Source organism: Labrus mixtus, chromosome 13 (assembly GCF_963584025.1).
Source record: "Labrus mixtus chromosome 13, fLabMix1.1, whole genome shotgun sequence".
Classification (NCBI taxonomy): domain Eukaryota; kingdom Metazoa; phylum Chordata; class Actinopteri; order Labriformes; family Labridae; genus Labrus; species Labrus mixtus.
The window spans coordinates 15,481,225-15,504,045 of NC_083624.1; the positions used below are offsets into that span (position 1 = coordinate 15,481,225).

At 38.9% G+C, this 22,821-nt stretch overlaps 1 protein-coding gene across 2 annotated transcripts; it reads left to right on the forward strand.

The window, feature by feature from the left end:
- The first annotated feature begins 2,582 nt into the window (after positions 1–2,582).
- LOC132987063 (uncharacterized) lies at positions 2,583–5,909 on the forward strand. 2 transcript variants are annotated; one of them, XR_009675576.1, is made up of 6 exons: positions 2,583–2,739; positions 3,598–3,634; positions 3,867–3,989; positions 4,828–4,946; positions 5,045–5,079; positions 5,392–5,909. XR_009675576.1 is itself a non-coding variant. In XM_061053851.1 (6 exons), exons 2-6 carry the CDS (start codon positions 3,601–3,603, stop codon positions 5,677–5,679), a joined length of 609 nt encoding a protein of 202 aa, XP_060909834.1. In that variant the 5' UTR covers positions 2,585–2,739; positions 3,598–3,600; the 3' UTR covers positions 5,680–5,909. The 2 variants fall into 2 exon arrangements, 1 of the variants encoding a protein (XP_060909834.1); XM_061053851.1 differs by having other exon boundaries at positions 2,585–2,739; positions 4,828–4,956.
- The last annotated feature ends 16,912 nt before the right edge of the window (positions 5,910–22,821 follow it).

The following is a 22,821-nucleotide window of genomic DNA, read 5'->3' on the forward strand; positions in this document are numbered from 1 at the left end:
AATGACGTGGAATGTCATGTATGAGGTGGAAGTAATAAAGCATATTATTTGGGGCGCTGGTAGCGTAGTAGTTAGTGAGCTTGTACGGAGGCCAGGGTCCTCCAAGCGGGCGACCCAGGTTTGAATCTGGCCTGTGGCTCCTTTCCCGCATGTTATTCCCCACCTTCTCTCTCTCCCGCCATACTACTCTATACCACTGTCCTATCTCTACAATAAAGGCACAACACACCTTACATTTTTTTTATTTTAATAAAAGTAGTCAAAATGAAAGCAATTGGTCTCTTCAGTTCCCAAACCCTCTGAGTGTTGTGAAGGACACAAGGTCATTGTGTAATAATACATTCAGCAAAGGGAAGGCCTATGAGGTAAACACTTTCTTATTTAACAGAAGAGGTGATTCTACCTAGCTGGCGTCGGATCCAAAATGGGAACATCATTTCCAAAAACAAGGACATTTCTCAGTTTCAACATTTGATCTGTTGTGTTTGTGCTGTTTTCTAATAAATATGGAGTTTCAATGTTTTGCATTACACATTGTTTTTATTTACATTTTACACAATATTTTTTGAAACAGGGTTGCTTGTATATTCTTTTTTTCATTTGTAAGTCTTGTATACTAATTTTAAATTCGAGTTTATGTGCATATCAATGTAAAGAAAAATGACCATAACCGCAGAGTGCACCAAACCTTTGACCTTTAGGCCTACTCTACTTCCGGATAAGAAAACTGCAACTTTTCAGGTGTATCCGGTGTATCCCAAAAGTGGCACATTGGAAACGCGAGGTTGAACATGTAAAACACTGAACTGTTAGGGTGCCAGGCAATGTCTCCCAATAACATTTCTGGACAATGAGAGATAGGCCTAAGACTAATGGACGTTATTATGTGAGTGGAGAGGCCTCGTCTGTGGAAGTCCACAGAGCAAACATCCGGGACATACAGACACTAGTAGCCTACAGGTGTTTCTATCCCTCTCAAGACCTCACTATGGTATCTACGGACGTATACAGTGTGAACTGATAATCTCCCCGTCACTGTATTAAGTTTGAAACACAGATATGTTTGTATTGGTCTGAGTCGTTTTAAAAAAACCCTCGATGAATATCATATGGTGGAGTCTATGGAACCAGTAACTGTTGGATATAATAACCAGTGAGAGAACAAGAAGGCCCAAAACAGTAAATGTTGTTTATGAATGAGTAGAGATGTGTCGCGGCACACTGATGTGTTTGCGGGGTCTGCTATTGGCATAATTGCTTGAAAAGACCTGTTTTGAAGAAGACAGACTTAGCACTTTGCAAATGTATGATTTAATATCAGAATGATGTGATTTTGCTCAGTATCTCCTCTAGTCTTTCAAACATCGTGACATTGTTTACTGTTGTGGGGCAGGCTTCATTTTTACGATCCAGGAAAGGATGAATTAATTAGGCAAGCTGAGACGTGTGTACCTGGCAGCCCTTGAATAACAGTCTCCAGCTTTCAGATAATATCACAGGATGAAACCACTGATTGATACCATTTTGACATTTTGAGAAGTGATAAGTGTAAGCTGTTAACATTAACACTGGAGTAATTCTGTATAATGATTTTCTTTTTTTAATTCAACCTTAATCTAAACAGGAGAGTGTCCTGGCCCCCATCAGGCAGCAGGACAGTTATCAAAGGTTTCTGACATATGAGTGGCCATACATAAACAACACATAATACTTGATTACAAGAGATGAAAAACTCCTGAAAGAACAAGGAACATGAGAGGATGATTCATGTCTGATCCCCACTGGGAGAGTTCAGTTGTTGCAGCAACACAAAGACAAAAATGAGTTAGTAAGCAAATACAATACAATACGATAAAATAAGAACAAATTGTAGACTGAAACAGCGAAGATTTGTCAGAAGAATATCCGCAGCCAGATCTAAGTCATTAACACTGATATCCTATATGAACCTGTCTGTGATAAAGACGTAAAGTACAGGCACTCTGCTCCTGTGGTGAAGCTATCTTCTTTTCAGAGATATTCTGCGGTCACATCATCTTACTTTGACTTGTCAGGAGTATAAAGAGTGTGAGCGCAGTATTTATGTGAGTTGCAGATGACCTGAGTGCAGTGCTGGAGGTGTGAATGAAAACAGCAACAACCTGAAGCCACTTGCTGCGATACATGTCTGCGCCTACTTCTTTTTCATGATTCAACACCAAGAATGATCAGCCAGCTTATTTCATTTTCCAAGGTGCTTACCTTTGCAATTGACTATTAAAAGTTGAATGTGGTGTGTTCAGAGTAAAATAACAGTATGATCCACATGTGTACAAATCCAGTTTGACTGGGATTTACTAAGAAAACATTGTCTGCACTTATTTCTTTGAGCATGCCATTTTCGTTTTTTGTGGGTAAGCCTACTTAAACTTTTATATATTTTTTTTTACGAGACTCTGGATCTGCAAGATATAGTAACATTAATCATGAATAGGTTGCAGCAGTGCAACAACATGTTTGCAATATTGTGCAATGTGCACCTTTACTGTGGCATGCTTCAGAGCTTCCTGTACACGTGTGACAACCAGATAGAGTAAGAGGAAGAGGGAGTGTATCTCTTCATCTGAGGTGTGTCTGAAGTCTGACAATTTGCCAGGAAGCGTTTAGTTTCTTTTTAGTGAAATTCTGAAGCTATACAACAACATATCATCTTTGGATCCATCTTTCCAACTATAATACGATAACCCACAGCTCATACAGGTAAGTCTTTATGTGGTGTGTGTTGTTTCATAAAGAGACTCCACATGTGGGTCATGTTTACCCGGTAAAAATGTTGTTTCCTTGTAGTTTTAGTCACTTTATGACTCAATATTTCTCATGTGTGTAAATGTGTTATATATATATGTGTACATTATGTTATGTTATGTATATGTGTAAATTATGTTTGATCTTAATGTGTAAATATTTCTATTCCTTCAAAAAGAAAACGTTTTGACAGTTAAGGTGGACTAAAGAGTGCAAGACGTGCTCACAAGTGATTCTCATTTTGTCATCAGGCGTAATAGGTGCAGAAAATCGAATCAAATGTATCACAGTAGAAAAAAGAAAACAATATGCAGTGTTTGCTCTAGGTTTACAGCACAAACACTTAAAGGAATCTTGGTGTTCATGCGTTACTTTTAATGACAGATGTCCTTTTTCTATCGGAAAGGTATCCTTAAATTACTTCTTTCCCTGATTTATGACTCGGTCCATTATCCTATCTCTACAATAAAGGCATAAAAAGCCCCAAAATAAATCTTAATAATAAATAAATAATAAATAATAAATAATAAATAATAAATAATAAATAATAAATAATAAATAATAAAAATAATAAATAATAATTAGGGCCGCCCCCCTAATATAATAGTAGGGGAAACACTGATATGTAATACCACCAGAGATAGTTTGCTTGATGTTATTAGAATTAAAACGACAGGATAACTGTTTAACTTTTGTTTCTGTAATAATTACAAAAACAAAAAATAATAATTACAGATTGGAGCGTTGAATCCACATGAAGCTTGCTGCTCTTCCTTCATGTTTCATTGTGCTGGTTTTTCTGTGTCGTTGCAGTTCATGGACAAAGTGATGGCAGCCTTTGGAACAGTTGGTATGTGGTTTTATTTTATCTGTGGAAACATTCAGAGACGTGTTAACGAGACGGAGAAAAGTTGAGATTAATTCTAAAACGATAAAATCTCCCTGAGCTTTAAATTTCCAAGGCAACTTCATCTCATTAATAGAAACTACCACATTGTTTCCTCACAGACGGTAAAGACTGATACAATTGGACTTAATGCCATCCTAACTGTATTTATGATCATTGTCATCCATATTTACAGTTTCACCCCCTCCTAAAATAGAATCAGATGACTGCAGTGTTGTCACTGCCAGAGATATAAACGTGAACGCAAAATCCCTCAAGATGAAGATTGAAACAGAGAGCGATCCAGAACAAAAGTCTGGTAAGTAGTAATATTTCTCAAGAATCAAATTGCTTTACTACATTAAAGGGTGTAGCTGTTCTCATTCCAAAACCATGAATTGATGTGATGATGATGATGATGATGATGATGATGATGATTAATTTATTTTCGTGTCATGCACACAAAGTGCCCAACCCTCATGGGCTTATAAGACACCGAAGAATTCAGTTGCAGTGGTTCACAAAAAATCATAACATTACAAAGTTGCCAGCTCCTGTCAAAGTTCAGTCTTAAACAATGTGTTCTGTCTTTTTTCCCAGGCTTTACAAACTAAATCTGCTATAACAAAGGTTCCTTTTATAAAACACAACTCAAGTTTTTCATAATTGTCTAACCAAAAGAAATCAACATAATTTAAAGACATTCTTTTAAAAAGAACATCCCTGATGTCAGCATACTGTACATCGGGCAGTAAAACAAAAAGTGAATCTCGTTTTCAATTTCTCCTAACTCACACAACAAACAAACTCGGTCTTCCTCTGGAATGGAATTAAACCTGCTGGTCTCTACAGCTAAAGGCAATGTTACTGAACGTAGTTGAGCGCAGAGGGATCTTTGTCTTTTAGTTAAATTAAATTTAGCAGAGGCTTCTACGCTGAAGCAATCCTTTATGAGACAGTATGTTCTTAGGTTTGGTTTGCACCATATAGCCACAGACCATTTCTCTTTGTACATTAGAAACATATTGTTTTTTATCTCCTGAATATCACAATTTAACTTATTTAGAAAAATAAAGGACATATTATCCTTATGGAATACTGACCATTTAACCAACATTGATTTAAATTAAATAAACATGTTTCATGTCCTTGTTTAGGGAATGCTGATAATGGAGCAGATTACGTTGCTCGGGGTGGCAGTGTAATATGTGTTGATAAAATAAGCGGCATTATTGACGGTGACTTTGATCTGTCAGTTTCTGTGAAGAAATCCAAAGTACGTGCAGGTACAGTTTCATATTCCTACAGATACAATCATGTGTTAAATGTTGATGGTGATGATGTCAGCTAACCCTAACTCTGCTCTTTACACAGGACAAGTAGATGAGACACTGGCACCTTCTTCTCAGGTACACACACACACACACACACACACACACACACACACACACACACACACACACACACACACACACACACACACACACACACACACACACACACACACACACACTATGGGGTGTGGTTTGTGTCAGCACATGCACATGATGGGCCAAAAAACAAACAAATACAAACAGAGAATTATTGAGAAAAAAAACAGTCACCACATGCAAACGTATGAACATCTATGGTATCCATGACTTTGTCCTAAGTACATTTTCTGTAATTTAATGACTCATTTGGTTCTAGTATACTTTGTTGAATAATCTGCTGGCTCTTAGGACCCTGCTGTGAAATTCATCATTGAGCACAAGGTGGCGCTCATCGACTGCCTGATGGCCGACCACTCGTTCATTCTGCAGCATGTGCATGCCAAAGGCATCGTCACGGACAGACAGTACTGTAATATGAAGCACACATCTCAGCCCGAACAGACTGTCACTGAACTAATTGATCAAATGATCGGTAAAGGTCAAGAATCTTGCTCTCGCTTTCTTCAACTTCTCAAAGAGCCTGATGTTCTCAGCACATATCCCCAGCTCCAAGAGATGACGAGCAAAATGAGATAATGATGATCGCAGTAATAAATCTGTTTTTAAGAAATCAGCTGTGATGTGTTTGAACTGTTGACAAATTATAAACCAACCAATAATTTAAATATTACCCTTCATGAAATATAACCCTCCTTTGCACATGAAAAGGTTGTTCTTTGAAGGAGTTACCTGACAAATCAAATGCCGGTGTTATCTGATGAAAGTTGAAAGTAAATGAGAAATAAAATTGAGCAGATAGGAACCATGTCTGGCTGTTGTCGTCTTTGTTATACGTCTTTAAGAGATAACTATAACATGCATTCAGTTCTCCTTGGATTATGCTGCCTATGAAAGGAAACATGTACATTATGTAGTTTAAAGGACTGATGTGACTTCTGTACCAGACATTGACATTTACTGTTCTTACTGTGCAGTGTAACCCTGTGTCTGTGTTTGTCTCACAGCTTGTCTGCTTATGTGTTGTCATTTCTTGTTTTTGTTTTTTCCATCCAAGACGAAGCTTGTACCCAAATGGACAATACAGATCATTTGTACTTCATTTGGGTTTTAAGATGAGATTAAGTAAGACAAGACTTTAGTGCCCATTTGCACTGAAATTTGTCTTGGGTTACACGCTCAGAAATCCTCACATCACTATCAAATCACATCACACCACGTGGTTAAATATCTTTTATCCTAATATTTGTTATTATATTAGGATAATATATATTATATTTTAAAATCTTTTTATACTTAGCTTGCACCGTGGTTCAGAGAGAAACGTTTTTTTGATTTTTCTGTATGTCCAGCACATGTTGGAAAAATTGACAATAAAGATGACTTTGACTTTTTTGACCTTGAAAGACAGACCCTAAAAAGCTACATTTAAATAAAATCACAGTGCTTCAGTGCTTAGATAATGTAAGGAGATTTGACTGGTGGTGTAGTGCAGCTACATTTATTTCTTCCTAACGTCATTGGCTTAATTTGTGTGATCTTCCCGGGACTTCAGGTAGCGGGTTGAAATGCTGACAACAATGGGCCACAGGATTTAGTTCCTTGACGAGTACTTAATGTTCTATTTAGTTCTGGGGACCATTGGTCGAAAAGGGGCTAATGAGTGGGAATGAGTGAGGATGGGGTGTGACCTGCTTCTGCTCTACTGTTTGTTCAGCAGTGATATGGAGTGAGGAATCAAATAGTGCTCCTCTTATAGTTTGGCACCCTAAAGCGTCTCCTAGAGGGCAGAAGAGACGTATGTTATTGTTTCATTCTCATGTTTAATTTTATTCCGTTTTTTTTTGTTTGTGGATGCTCTCTGTCTTTTTTTTGAGATTTTGATTTGATTGTTTGTTTTGATCGGTCATACAGTATTTGGTCATCTTACATCTCTAAATGTGCAGAAATGCAGGCTGCAGCATGTAGTCAACACAACCACTAGGTGTCACAATTGCACAAGTTAAAGTCTGTATACTACTATAATTAACAACATAATTCACACAGTTTACAAATAAATTTCTGAAATCCATACAAACACAATTGTAAATCCCATTGAGCTTTATTTATGATAAGTCATTTTGATTGAACTTTATTGGGTTCTTAGTCTCACTGCTCGGACGTAAGCCGGATGAAGACAGCTTTTAGATGGACCTTTTGACTTATTTGTGTTTTTCTGCAGTAGTTCAGTTAGAAATGTTATGACTGTTTAATTTGGCTTAACCTTTAATGGATACCACGCTGATGCAACTGCTTCTGCTCTTGTTTACATAAAGATATCGAACAGATGAATCAGAATATTTTGACTCACTCGCTGCCCCCTCAGCCTCTCGGCCTGGAAAAGAGGCTTTGTGCACGTGGCTGTGGACCAAGGAGCGGTGGATGTGTGGAGTAAGAGTGCAGAGGAAAGGTGGCTGAAGGGTCCCTCTGGAATGGAAATAGTCTGACGCACTTGGTAGATCATAAAACGGCAGCAGGATTAGCGCGGGCCTTTGGGGGACAGAGAATGACAAACACACTTACACCTTAACCAGAGCTGTGTGCATGATTCACTACCACAGATTTCACTACTATCTTTTATGGACATAATGTCTCCTGAGGCTGAGGCCCCCAACTGTGACAGTCTTCTCAGGGCAAAATAAAAATAATCCAAGGATTTAGGCTTTTTTCCCTGCTCCCCAAAGATTAATAGTAAACCCCATTTCTCTTCTTCTTTGGTTCTTCTCTGGATACTGTCAAACTTGAGATTCTAATCTTCTGAGATTTTAAATAGATTCATAACTTCCAAAAATCATGCTAATGCTAGCTCTTTAACTCAGTAGAACGCCAAATGGAGTCTCACAGATGACTGGAGTAGATCTAATTCAAAAATAGACTTTGAATCATGAATCGAGAATCACTTTGAATCGGAAAAATAGATTCTGAATCGAATCGTGACCCCAAGACTTGAAATCGAATCGTCGGACACCAAAAGAATCTCAGCCCTACCATCTAGGCTTTCTGCAGAGAATATAGGGGACCTCTGTTCCTGCTTATAGGTCCACAATGAAATATGATTTTGGGGGAAAATAAATTCCATCCTACATCTTATTGTACTAGCAGTAATTCTTGTGGCCTCGAGTACTCCACTCCTCATAGTTAATTGATTTTAATCTATGTATTAATTTAAGATAAAATGAGATCGGTTAATCCTTTAGTGATCCCCTGTGGGGGAAATTCAAGTGTTGCAGCCGTCAAAAAAGACAAGAAGAAGAAGAAGAGCATGCATATGAGTGCAAATAAAATCAGAATAGATAGGAATAAAATAAAAATACAAAATGTATCATATTTCATGATATTTGTTTCACTTCATTATTGTCATTTATTGCTTGTTGCTTGTTTTTCAAAGTGTTCAGAGTGCTTTGGTCTGATAAATGCATGCGATGCAGATGGTGTAAATTCTACGAGTAATAATATGTTTTAATAATCTGGATCTCAATATTAGTCAAACATTAGTGTGAATATGACAGCCACACTCCTAATCCAGCAGCCCTGGGAAGGCTACAGAGGAGCCCTTAGGTTCAGTTTTTCATACTCCATAGTTACACATTGGTTTCATTTTCAGCATTTTGAGTCTGTAACCGTGACCTACACAGACTCAGGTGAAGTGACACCACATGAAAACTCATTCATCAGACTTGACACTGCTCGCTCTGGAGTCTCGAGAGTTTAACGCAATTTAAATCACATATTCAGTCACACACCCCCTGTGACTTTTGAGCAGACTGGGTTGTGTAAAATACGAGTAGTTGAGAATTGAGATCACACCAAGAACTTACAGCTTTCGGACAAAACACAAATCAAGACTCAACGTACTGTAACTAACCATTGAGGCTTGTTTAATTTAACATTCTGTTACATTTTCCCAGAGTTGTCTTAAAGATAAATGGCCTCTGATTAAACGATGATTAAATGATTTTTTATTCTCCCTTCACTTTGTTTATAAATGCTTGCTGTAGCAGAAGCTCTAAATAAGGAGTTTTCCCAGGCCCTCCTCCGCTCTGCAGACGGTGCTGGTACATTATTCATTTCATGATGACACCCTCTTCATCAGGTGGAATTATACATTTCATACACTTAATACATTTCACAAAGACTTTCTGATGATGTAAAGTGCACCTATTCCCCAAACAACCACACTTTGTCATATTACATGGATTATTATTTGTAAAAAAATCTAGCACGTACTCGAATCTGCTGCTGACCAGGACCAAGTGTGTGAATGGAATAGTGTGGCACCAAATATCAGAATTCATCGCCATGCCCCATTGTTCCACTTTTCCCCTGCACTCCCAACACGGGGGACATTTTTCACATGCCACTGCACTGCCAAGCTTTCGAAACACGAACCCCCTGCCAGGCCAGACAGCGAATGCAACCCGACGGTGAAAAAGGGGGTATCTGTTACACAGGCAAGAGGCCAGCTCTACCGTTTGTATTAGCAGCAGGCTATTAGCAGGCATGCTTGTCCTGTTTATTTACAAGGCTCCAATCGTGTTAAAATTCCTGCTCAGTAGGAAAGATAAGGGTTCAAGTCTTTTTTGTGTTCTAACCATTTCATATCAAGACTGAGTATCAACATCACCATCGGAACAAAGACAGTCACACAACTGGTGTTCAGACTTTTCTTTAACTTCCTGTGCAGACTATTGCAACAGTTTACACTAATGAGAGGGTGTGTGCTTGGTTAGGATAACTAAGAGAACTAAACTACAGTGTTCAGAAAGTTCACTCTTAAAAAGAGCTAGCTTAAAGTTCAGATCACACAGATGTAGTGATAGTTCCTGTTCATTGTTCACGATTTTAGATTTTGAACCAAGTTAATCCGTTTCTTTGAAGCTGCACCGAGCCTCTTTTCAGGAGAGCCTCCTCTACTTCCATCCTGACTTCTATTCTTCATGACTTCATCATTCACTTAGTTTAACCCAAATTAAGGCTCTAAACTGTGCACTATCAAAATATCACTGTTTTGTTAATATTATAAGGATCTATCTATGTCTTCTATATATCTTAATTAAATTATAATCGTGTGCTTATCATACAGGGGCGAAGAACAACTTAAACTGAGGGAGGGAGAATAGGGAGATAGCACGGAAGCAGCGGAAGTAATGCAGGGTTATGTGTCTTGCCCAAGGATACATCGGACATGTTGGTCAGCTGGGGATCGAACCCACGACCCTCTGGTTGAAATGCGACGACTCTACCAACTGAGCCACAGCCACCCGTCATGAGTGAGTTCATCCGGGGCGGCAGTAGCTCAGTCCGTAGGGACTTGGGTTGGGAACCGGAGGGTTGCCGGCTCAAGTCCCGATGCGAACCATGATATGGAAGTTGGTTTGGTAGCTGGAGACTGAGAGGGGCCAGGACACTTCCTAAGCACTGGCAAGGTGCCCTTGAGCAATGCACCGAACCCCGAACTGCTCTGGTGCGCTCTCTGCTTAGCAGCTTGTAGCAGCCACACTCTGAGATCTCTCCACTAATGCATGTCCACAGGTCCTGTTTGTGCGTGTAAATCCGAATTTCCCCTCGGGGATTAATAAAGTATATCTAAAATTCACTAAATAACTACTCCGGTCATAAATAAAAAAAAATAAAACCAGGCATTGTTTGGGCCAGGGCAGCATGTTCGGGCACCTCAGAACGTAAGCAGTGGTAGACTCCAGTCTCCAGAGTGAACTTAACTCACGTTCTCGTTCAAAAGTTGCAATTTTCAATTACCTGTTTACAAAAATCTGAGCATTTTCAATGAATGGGCTCATTCAGGCACAACACTGCTAATCTACTGCTGATATACCTATAATTGAATTCAGACAACAAGCAAGACCTGTGTTGTTGGCCTTGTGGACCATCTTTTTGTCCCACAGTCAGTGAATGTTTGAACAAACTTCCCAAAGTGATATTTATACGAACACAGTAAGATGTACCCTTGTTGCATCAAAGCATGAAAGTTGTTAAGTGTTCTCATTTTAATTCACAGTCGTCTATACTAAGATAATTAGAAATGTTCGCAAAATCAACCAAACTGATTTGAACACAACTTAGTTATCCTGTGTTTTGCCTTTTTTGGGACACTTGTTAAAACCTACAACATTCACATCCATTACCTGCCAAAGGACTGCAGATGTAAATGGATAACTCTGGTGCAATACATCAAATGGTTACATTCACGTTTTAATTGCAAATGGTCCCTTATAAGTTAAATTGAATTGAATTGAATTGAATTGAATTTAGCTTGTTATTACTCTTTTTTTCTTATTTTCCCTATAATATACAGTAGATCAATCTATGTCCTTAAGTACACTTAGTTTGTTTTGGAATCACCCCAACATAACCTCCACACAGACACGGCACACCAGTCCCCCAGTTGTCTGAAAATAGCAGCGCTTGGCGTAAATGGGTGCAGAAATAGCCTTCACTTGAAAAGGGTCAGACATGGATACCCTGAGAGATTGTTGGCGCTCAAGTGTCATCTCACTTCCTTCATTTTGTTTGTGTCACACATGTATATAGTGCTGCAGGGCATATAGGTTCTCACTCTCAACGTACAGACTTGGGTATACACGTGTGCCTGTTTCCTGTGGCTGCACTTTTAGATTTGAGCTTATTCTGACCGCCTTTCAACAACTAAACATGGCTCACTCAAATGTGTTATCTTCCTTGTATTTTTAGAGGGGGCCAAAGACTCTTAAATGTATTCTTTTTTCATGAAGTCCTGAAGGACAAACACAAGTTCTTTGTAAAGAACATGCACCCTGTGGGTTATTACCTCTATCATACCACAGGTCTGTATTTCAATCGGCCAATCCTCTATTTCTTCATAGTTGGTCATATAAGTCCCTTTGAATAAGCCTCTAAAACCCAACAATAATTAATACATTAATGTTATCTCATAAAATAGAAATACAAAACTACAGATACTAAACAGAAGGTAGTAAATACAGCCAAGGAGGGAAATGACAGACCATTGGATGTGATTCATTAAATACTTAATGCTAGTTGGCTCAGTTCAACATGTGATAAGGGTTTGCAGTCAAGATGTTGAAATCTGAGGTCACTCTGGGAAACCTGAATCCTCGAGGCAAAACACAAACACAAAGGAATAAGCAAACCAGAAAACTCACAGCAGTGGGTATACATGCAAGTGTAATAAAAACCCTTTCACCTAAATGTGTCCCCATGCTTCTTAAAGCTAGCGTTGTCTATACTGCAATAAGCCCCTGTCACCACAATTGACACTTAAAGAGGCCCTATGGAAGGCAATACTTCCCCTTCATCCCACCTCTTTTTGCTGTTCTGTACCACTATTACTGTGCTGTGATTGGCTTGGAAAGCCACCTATGATCTTTTTCTGTACATATGCATCAACACAGCAAAGAATGGCGAGATATTTAGTGGCGGCAGTCGCTCAGTCTGCAGGGACTTGGGTTGGGAACCGGAGGGTTGCCTGTTCAAGTCCTGGTGTGGACCAAAGTATGGTAGTTGGTCTGTTACCTGGTTTGCCTAGTCACCTCTCGAGTACAGCTGAGGAGGATGCAGCTCATCATGTAAATGCTAACGTGCTAAATCGTAGCCGGTAATGTTTACCATGTTCACCAGCTTAGCTTAGCACAACATCAGCAACACCAACAAAGTACAGCTGAGGTTGATGCTGAAGCTGATCGACGTGTGAGATGTATGAAGTGGGTTCAGTTACAAACAAACCCTCGAGACATGATCATTTTGACTTGAAAAGATTAAGAAACACCATCATGATTACAATACACCCCTTTGTAAGCCTGAACACCTGTACCCAATTTAATAGCATCTTTCACAAGTTTTTGAGAGATTTTGCAAAAAGGCTAAATATTTTCTGGGAAAAGAGTCAAAGAACCAGTCATGATTTTCATCCTCACAGGACCATGAAAGCGTGTTAGAAGTTGCATGACAATCCATCTCATTGTTGTTGAGGTTTTCGTGATGGCACTGGACTGTGTCACTCACCAACAATACCATCCATGGCTGCTAGTGAGGCTGAAGACTTGTACAGCATGACAGAGTATCTATAACAATTAGATATTCATGTAATTGCACAACTTCTGGTCGTATTAGTGCTGTTTCAACATCTTTTCAAAAAAACAAAGGGAGTCTGATTTGTGGTGAACAATAGAAAGTGGGACATGTGTTCTGCAGACAGGGAGGATCAAAGATAGCTGGTGGTGTTTCTGTTTCAGCCTTTTAAAGCTGACTGAATTACCAGCAAACATTTGGCCTTGCACTGACTGAAGGCCAATGTTGCTTATAATGTTTGGCTGGAAGAGTTTCAATATTTGTTTGGCTTGGGGTGCAAAGGCAGAGCAGCTGTCTCTCATGCTGTTCTGGTTCCAACGTATGTCACAAGAACTGCTCAGTCAGGACTTTGTCTCCGTCTTGCCTTGATTAAATGCTCAACAGACAAACTGGTGTGTGGTATTAGTTTTGATGGTGTGTATGGTTCTACTCCACTCCCTTCTTTTGCTGTTTGCTTCATTTTAGTCAAAGAGTAGCAGATCCTGTTCCTATGTGTTTGTATCTTGAGTGTTTGTACTTCATAGTCTTTGTAAGGGCAGGGCTGATTGTATGCTATTGAAGTCTTGCATTCTTTATTAAATCTATTGCTTAATTAAAATGTCTCACTTTGACAGAATGATGAGAATAAATGGAATAAATCAGACATGACCTCAAAGTGCTCCTGTCAGCTTTTCTCACTCTTGACATAATTTTAAGAAACAACTATGAGATATGTTTTCAGTTTGTGACTAACTGCTTATCTTAGTGTAGTTTATATCAGCAAGAGAAATTAATAATCCAAATTACAAGATACATAGCTGAAAAGAGAGCAATTTTTGCTCGGTGGCAGTTCCTCAAGTGGCCAGTTAAAATGCCCAACTTCTTTAAAGCAGACATCTTTACAGCCTAGTCCAACAAGAAATGTTGGCGTCTATAGCCTCATTTTTGATTGACGGGGATCAATTTGGTTGCTTTCAGTGACAGATGGGCCATGGGCTGTTTCGTTGATGTCACCTTAGATCAGTGGTTCTCAAACTTTTTAGACTGCATACCACCTCCGAAAATATTTGGCTCTCCAAGTACCACCATTATGGTAGACGTTAAAATACACTGTAGGCCCATTTCTACACACATTTTATGCAGGAGGTTATTTATTATTGACTGTTGGCAGCCACACTATAGGACTACTAAGGGCTAGCGCTAGAACTGGCACTTAAACTCCACACAACACTGACATTTGCCCAAATCAAAACAAAAGTGCAGCACAATACAAATGACAACTTTATACCAACAACCTGTTTGAGAATATTTAGTCTCCAGTGTTTCCCACACAAAGACGATCCCTGGGCCCAAGTATATTTCCGACCTGTTCTCATTTAATTGCTCATTTATTCATAAAATTGCTGCGTGCCCGAGAGAGCGAGAGGGCCTACAGCTGCTTGCTGTTGTTTCAGGACTGAAATATAACGGAATATCGAGTGGAACTTTTCAAAACGCGAGGCGTACTCTCCTGTTGTTGTTCATGTCTGTGCACGCGCGAGCATAAATTGAGCAGATTAAAGTTGTTTGTTGCAAAAACTAGATTAATTTAGAGGGGAAAACACATTTGATATTAATACAAGACAGATAAGATAGGAGTACGACAAAAATAAAAAATGTCGTTTTATGCTGAACAGGTTTTTTTTTTATATTGTGGAGATTTCTTTGCGTACCACCACAGGGAGCCCGCGTACCATAGTTTGAGAACCACTGCCTTAGATAATTCAGTTTCTGCACCTACAACCACTCATCCATATTTGTGTTGTGTTGTTTGCTTATTGGACATTGAAAAAAAGCAAATATTGGATGATTAGTTGGCTTTCTTTGTCAACCGTATTATTGTACTCACAGTCCTTTCAATAAGTCTTGAGCCCTGTTTTTTGTTTCCTCAAGTCTATTTGTATTTCAAATGTATGTTAGCATTAATTAGTAGATACGTGTTTGTGTTTACGGTACCTGGCTTATTAGCTGCTTGTCATACATTGATTTATTTGTTGGAGTCAGTGTATGGGAGTCAGGAAAGGCCAACAACTGAAGTGATGAGAAGACGGCTTATTTTAAGTTTCCCGCTTTGGCTTTCCTAAAACCTTTAATATAAACTCATACAAAGGTAATTCTGAATCATCACTTATGGGCCTCCATACATGTGTACAGAGACCCTGTCCTCTACCTGAATTGTGATGTTTTGTTTTTGCTGACTCTGGACTTTTCTGGGCGGGAAGCTGGTGCGTTTCTCCCAGCCAATGACAGCGCACAGGTGAGTTTGGATACAATTTAGCGATTGGAAGTAATTCAAACCAGCGATTATGACAGACGCGGAAATAATGCCAAAGAAGAAAAATATATAATCATAGTGAGGCGAAATGTCAAGCAGATAAAGGCTGTTCCAAAATGAGGGTGAACCTTGTGTTGGCTTCTGTCTGCTGAGTTGGCTTGCTTTCTGTTGGACAGGCAGGTGCCAAACACCAGTGGTTAGCTTGTGCTAGCTTGTGGTTACTTGCAGTGTGGGTACAAGCAGTGAACGTACACACTAACCCTGCACTGAGTGTACGCTTCGGGGGGTGATGCAGGAAGAGGATCCCGGTATGAAAGGTTTTTCTTCCCAGCTTGTTTCTGCTGCCCTCATGAGGGCATAATCTGTTATTTATTGCCAAAATACACTTATTCTGCTACTATGCCTGACATAAACTTATTTAAATAAGGTTGGAATGGAAACTTGTCTTCACTCTGAGAGAGGTGAGTTTGAGGCATGAGGAAATGAGAAATGTAATTATGTGAGCATGTTAAGCCGACTCTGAAAATCAAACAGCCGACAGCACTTTGTAAAGGATTGAAAGAGTCATAACATTGGCGAGTCAAAGGCGGGACACACATGTTTGTTTTACTTGATTTTCTCATGCTCATCTGGCTGGAAAGGTCTGTCATCTGTTAAGTAATGCAAGTACATCATCAATGCCTTTCAACCAAGGCGACTGGGGCTTCAGCTGTACAAATAAGAGGAAGCGGGCTACACGCTGCGGTGGTGTGTTTGAGTTGCCATGTTTGTGGTGTGACACCTGTATGGAGGGCGATAAGGGTCAGAAAAGGAGAGCTCAAGGTTTGATTATAAGAACTGTGTTTGTTTCCTGGACATGTTCTGCTTGAAACACATCTGTTTTAGAGCTTTTTTTTAAGATAGAAGGAATTAGATAACGCCGGTGATGAAAGCTTTAATAAAAATTGCTTTAAAATTAAATTAAGTCTTTTGAAGGCAAGCCAGCACTGGTTTATCGGCAAAACAATAAGCATGCAGGAAGCATTTGGCTTTGATATTTTGGAAATGAATCTTTCCTCCAAGCTACAGAGTTGGGGCTGATCTGCAAATTGGTGGCTGGACATGGATGATAGTGTGTATGTGCAGCAGCTCCAAATTGGATAATATGAGTCTGAGGCAAAGTTTCAAATGTCAGTTTAATAGAGCCAAATAATATAGTTTGGGATATCAACGAGAGGTCATGGAGGTTATCTTTAACAGTATGGCCATACTGAAGTTATAATCACACAGTACCATTCTGTCTAATTCAGCTTTGATTTTCGATATACTGTTTGAGTGTTAAAGCTATAATTTAAATCAGTGAAAAAGGGGTGTGGTCTTTTTTTTAGCACCCAGTGTTTCCCCTACAATTCATGTGGGGTGGTGGCCCATCACCCCAAGGTGATCTCCCACCACCCCAAAAGAAAGGCCCAAAATACCTTATTTGAGGAATTTATGAGCACTCGTTGTATTTAATCAGAGCATGCACATTACGTCTTTTATCTTGTTTCCTTCCTTCCAAAAACAAGGAGCCAGGGATCAGGCCACCAGACACCGAGACCACCACCCCAAACAGATAAACCCGGGGGGAAACACTGGCACCACTGTGTCTGTTTCTTCTCAATTAGATTCCCATCAGATAAACAAGGGAGAATGCAGTTTAAATCAGCTCTTAAATCATGCAGTCATGCAGATTATCAAGCACGAAAAACAGTCATCATTATACAAGCTTGTGCAGTAGGTCTCTTTATATTCAGACGGCCAGATATGCAGATGAAGAGCATGAACTGGTAGCTAATGGTGTAACTTTACAAATAGAATTACATTAATACTCAGATATACATCCTGCATCACAATGTCAATTGGAAAAGGAGTGTTATTCTGAATCTACTGAATGGCAGCTACATTTGAACAATGGCGTGCATCTATGGCTCACTCCAAGTGTCCTTGGGCAAGACCCTGAACACCAAATACCTCTGGAGCCTTCAGTGTGTGAATGGGTATGGATGGGATTAATTAATTCAGAGGGGAACACTGCTTGCGAATAGGTGAATGTCATATAGTGTAATAACACTTCGAATGGTCAGAGGACTAGAAAAACGCTATGTATACAGGTCATTTACAATTTCCATTAAACCATTTTTTAAGCTTCAAAATGAACAAAAGTATTGAATTTGACTAAAAAGTGATGAAAAATATAACCAAATACGGGGGCGATTCCCCATTTATCTCTGATGTCAAGCTCAGGTTGGGGAAGCTCAAACTTTGTTATAACATTTAACTGCTATATTTTGGGATTTGAAGTTGTACAAAAATAGAGAACGTGGCATAAGGCTATTCACTTTTCATTGATTGGTCCATACTTCAAATTCAAATAGCAAAGTTCACAACTCATTGTGTTTATTGGCATACAAACAATTGAAGCTATCATTATATTTAGGTAGCTAACATTACTGCTCCTCGGAATGCCTTTTCCATGGTAATACAACACATTAAATCTGAACAGTAAGTTAAGAACTCTTTGAATACTAGTGATAGCTGTTGGTAAATTATAGTTAAAAGTTGTTTTGTGTTTTTCCACTGAAATATGGACTCCATATTTTTTCTAAGAATTGCAAATGGTGAATGGACTTTAGCTTTTATAAGCTTTTCTAGTCTTCTGACTACTCAAAGTGCTTTTACACCACAGGTCACACCTACCCATACACACACTGATGGCAGAGGCTGCTATGTAAAGTGACAATCAGAATTAACTATTCCAATTCACACACACCGCAGACGAAGCAGCGGGAGCAATTTGGGGTTAAGTGTCTGGGGATCCTGGACGACAGTAGTGCAGCATTTTGTCAGCATAAGAACTTCCAGACCTAGTAAATGAGCAAAATGCTTTCTGTGTGAATGTGGTTGATGGAAGAAACTTTTTGTTTATTTCAAGTTTTTCTTGCATTACTCACTTTCACTTGCTGTCATTACAGCTGCGTCACTGAACCTGCTTGCTGCTTGTTATAGTTGGTGTGGTTAACTTCTTAGCTTTATTGTGTATTAAGAATTGTCAGTGGTGAGTTTTTTTTAAACAGCCTAATGAGGAGTTCCCGACAGCTGGCTGACCTGGAGTCTCATTTATATACTGCTTTTATGCACAGTATTGTGCATGGATATGTATAAGTTCTTCCAACCCAAATGTGAGTCATAATTTTCTACTTCAGATGTGAGAGTGTGCATCAATATAGAAGCACTCCAAGTGCGAGAACAAACCCTTCACTGTAGTATTAATGAGCCTATGGCTGTGTCTGTCTGGGAGAGGAGGAACTCTACAACCACAAGGTTTTATCACCATCAGCTGAAAAAGAAGAGTTGGTCTGCTGCCCTTCCCTTATGCTTCTCTTTAAGTTTTCCGTTACAGTCTAACTCATGAAAAACATTACCAGTAACTTAATCTGTTCCATTTTCCCAATCGGTATCTTTCGTTTCTTTGACAGTCTGTGTCTCTGTGTGTAAAGCTAAGTCCTGTCACATTTAAGTCAGAGGAGATGTGTTCATATCATCATTTACATAGACCATTGGTACTTATCGATGGAAAGTCTCTGATTTTGTATTTTTAAATAAGCATGAGCACAACCATACAGTAGTACATGGTGTTAATAACTGTTGATAGCACACATCTTTGTTGCACTATATACGTTTATTTTATGATCACCAATGCAGCAGTTTTATGTGAGATTAAACGTCACATTATAATTTGGAAAACACTGATTGGCCCTTTATACTGTCATTCACTTTGGACTCTATGTGGTTGGCTTTAAACACATTATTTACAGGGTTCAATGTTGGGGTGTTTAAGTAAATACTTTCTACGTTGCTGAAGTGAACAATTCTGCATCGATGCAGTGACAGAAAATAATCATTTATTGCATAATGATGTTGCTTGTAGATTTTACAGACGTAACTGGAACTATGTAATGCATTTATTTTAGTGACATTGATTCCTAAAGCACCTACTGAATAATGAAAAAAAAAAAAGTTCACATTTGTCTGACGTCATATCTTTGATGAAAAAGTAGCTATGTGCAGTAATATAGAAATGTGAGGGATTCCACCCATCGTGATGCATCGTGATATTGAATGGAATCGTTTACAGGATAATCTCGTAACAATATCCTAATCTAATCTAATCTAATCTAATCTAATCTAATCTAATCTAATCTAATCTAATCTAATCGCGGGACATTGGAAAAGCAAAACCCTTGTTCAATCTATAGCCTGTGTATTTAATTCAAGCTGATATTTTCCTAAAATGACAAGTAGAAACAAAACCATAAGCAGTGAGAGTAAAGTCCTTTTAAGTTATATGGATGGAGACTGTAATGCTTCTTGACATGACCCCTGTAGGAACTGAATATATTGAAACAAAGTACAAAAACAAGAGCTTTTGCATTTTAAAGCTCCTCTCTCAAACATTCAGCTCCCCAAAGACGAGTGGTGATGTGAGTTGTTGGTCCAGCTACACAGCTCATTTCACAATCTGACTCCCCTCTCCTGTCGGGCATCATCACTGAAACGCTAACAAATGGACGTTCTTATGTAACACTAATGTAAGCCAATGGTCCATGGTCATAAAGCATGTCAGCCTCCCAATGATATCATTCAGTCATACCAACCTGTCCCTTAGCATTAAATCAGTATTGCAGAAAGTGCTCTGTGGTTAACTGGGGTAAAATTACAGTCACTTTCCTGAAGGTAATATACAGGTACGCAGGGTAGTACAATGAATAGTGTGACAAAATAGCCACTGATATGCTGACTGTATTGTTGGCAATTTTGCAACCCTGAAATGTATCTCTCACCTCTGTCTCTCTCGACTCCCCTCTCCTCAGGACATCGCCGTCTCCCAGACTGAACTGTTATCTCTAGACAGCAGGGTGTTGCTTGAGGGGGGGAAAGAAATAAAAGGGAAAAAGATACAATCTGAGTACAAGCAAACCCCGAGTCGAGCATTTTTACTGCCCTGAGGCTCTTTTGTTTCCCTGCCAGAGACTATTTTCTTCTGGTATAGCCACAGCTGCCTCACAGGTGCCGCTGTGAATGTTGGACATATTGCAGCAATGAAGAGATAATAAGCTATGTCATTAAATTACATTAGTATTAAATTAAGGGGTAATCTATAGAAAACTACAGCGGAAACCTTTTCATTTCTTACATGACTGTTTATCTGACATTCACATTTGAACACAGAAGCAATGCCAAAAACTCAAAATCTGTAAAATCATGTACAGGTAAAGGCATTTTCTGAACTCACCCTTTCACATGTGTCTCAAAAAGTGTTAGATTGTCAGTGCCAGATGTGTTGTCAACTAGTGGAAATACTCACTTTGGTTAAGATGAGGGTTGGTGCCTACAAAGAGTATGCAGGAGAAGAGCGACTTGTCCCCTATTAAATGTCTGAATTGTTGATACTATTACTATTTAGACATATCTTAAATACATTATGGAAGCCTTCAGTGCCCTCAGGCTATTCACTTTTCACTGATTGGTCCATACTTCAAATTCAAACAGCAAAGTTCACAACTCATTGTGTTTATTGGCATACAAACAATTGAAGCTATTATTATATTTAGGTAGCTAACATTACTGCTCCTCGGAATGCCTTTTCCATGGTAATACAACACATTCAATCTGAACAGTAAGTTAAGAACTCTTTGAATACTAGTGATAGCTGTTGGTAAATTATAGTTAAAAGTTGTTTTGTGTTTTTCCACTGAAATATGGACTCCATATTTTTTCTAAGAATTGCAAATGGTGAATGGACTTTAGCTTTTATAAGCTTTTCTAGTCTTCTGACTACTCAAAGTGCTTTTACACCACAGGTCACACCTACCCATACACACACTGATGGCAGAGGCTGCTATGTAAAGTGACAATCAGAATTAACTATTCCAATTCACACACACCGCAGACGAAGCAGCGGGAGCAATTTGGGGTTAAGTGTCTGGGGATCCTGGACGACAGTAGTGCAGCATTTTGTCAGCATAAGAACTTCCAGACCTAGTAAATGAGCAAAATGCTTTCTGTGTGAATGTGGTTGATGGAAGAAACTTTTTGTTTATTTCAAGTTTTTCTTGCATTACTCACTTTCACTTGCTGTCATTACAGCTGCGTCACTGAACCTGCTTGCTGCTTTTTATAGTTGGTGTGGTTAACTTCTTAGCTTTATTGTGTATTAAGAATTGTCAGTGGTGAGTTTTTTTTAAACAGCCTAATGAGGAGTTCCCGACAGCTGGTTGACCTGGAGTCTCATTTATATGGTTGGTGTTGGTGTTGTTGGTGCCTACAAAGAGTATGCAGGAGAAGAGCGACTTGTCCCCTATTAAATGTCTGAATTGTTGATACTATTACTATTTAGACATTTCTTAAATACATTATGGAAGCCCTCAGTGGACATTCATCCATACATTTAATTTATTCTCTTTTCTAGTACTGACCAATATGACATTTATCTCCTTTTCTCGGGATAACAAAGCTGTTTTCCGTTACAACAGATACATTTATGTCTTAATTTCAAATAATAAAGCTTGTTTTCTTGGGATAACAGGATAATTATCTGGGGATAGAGAGAATAAAAAAAATAGGTCAGACCACAACACGCCATGTGGCCATTACCCACACTAATAAAGTTAGTTGAGTGCTTAGTTTTTGGCTTTTCCAACTCTGGGGATTTGACATTAAACATGTTAAGACCTTGTGTAAACAACCGGATTTACTCGCTATCACAGGAAAACTGAGTATATAAAATGTATGGATGCATGTTCGCTTAGGGCTTCCATATATCATCACCTTCTCTGTCAGACAGCACCCAGTCTATGTTAAACGGGGCTTGCAGGGTGTTGTCAAAGTCTGGATCTGCTGATTTGTATGTTTGGTCTTTAATCCTAAAAGGGATGCATGAAAGAATACAGACATTAGAGGAGTGGCTTGCATATTTTAGGACACATTTATTAACCATTTGTCAAGTGTACATTCTAATAAATGCCTTATTTCAGTATCTCTACAAAACATTCGATGACTGTATGTCAACTGTTTCCCGGGTTTTTTAAAATTTATATAGACATCTAATATTTGACCAATTACATATAAGAAAGGCCACTTTAAAGAATCCATCATAGAACGCTAGAGAGGACTCAGCTTGATATATTCCAAACATGTTTGCCTTCATGGCACATTATGGTGTATTGGCTCTCATGTGATGCATTTGCCATCAGAACCAGATGGATTCACATCCCATGAAAAAG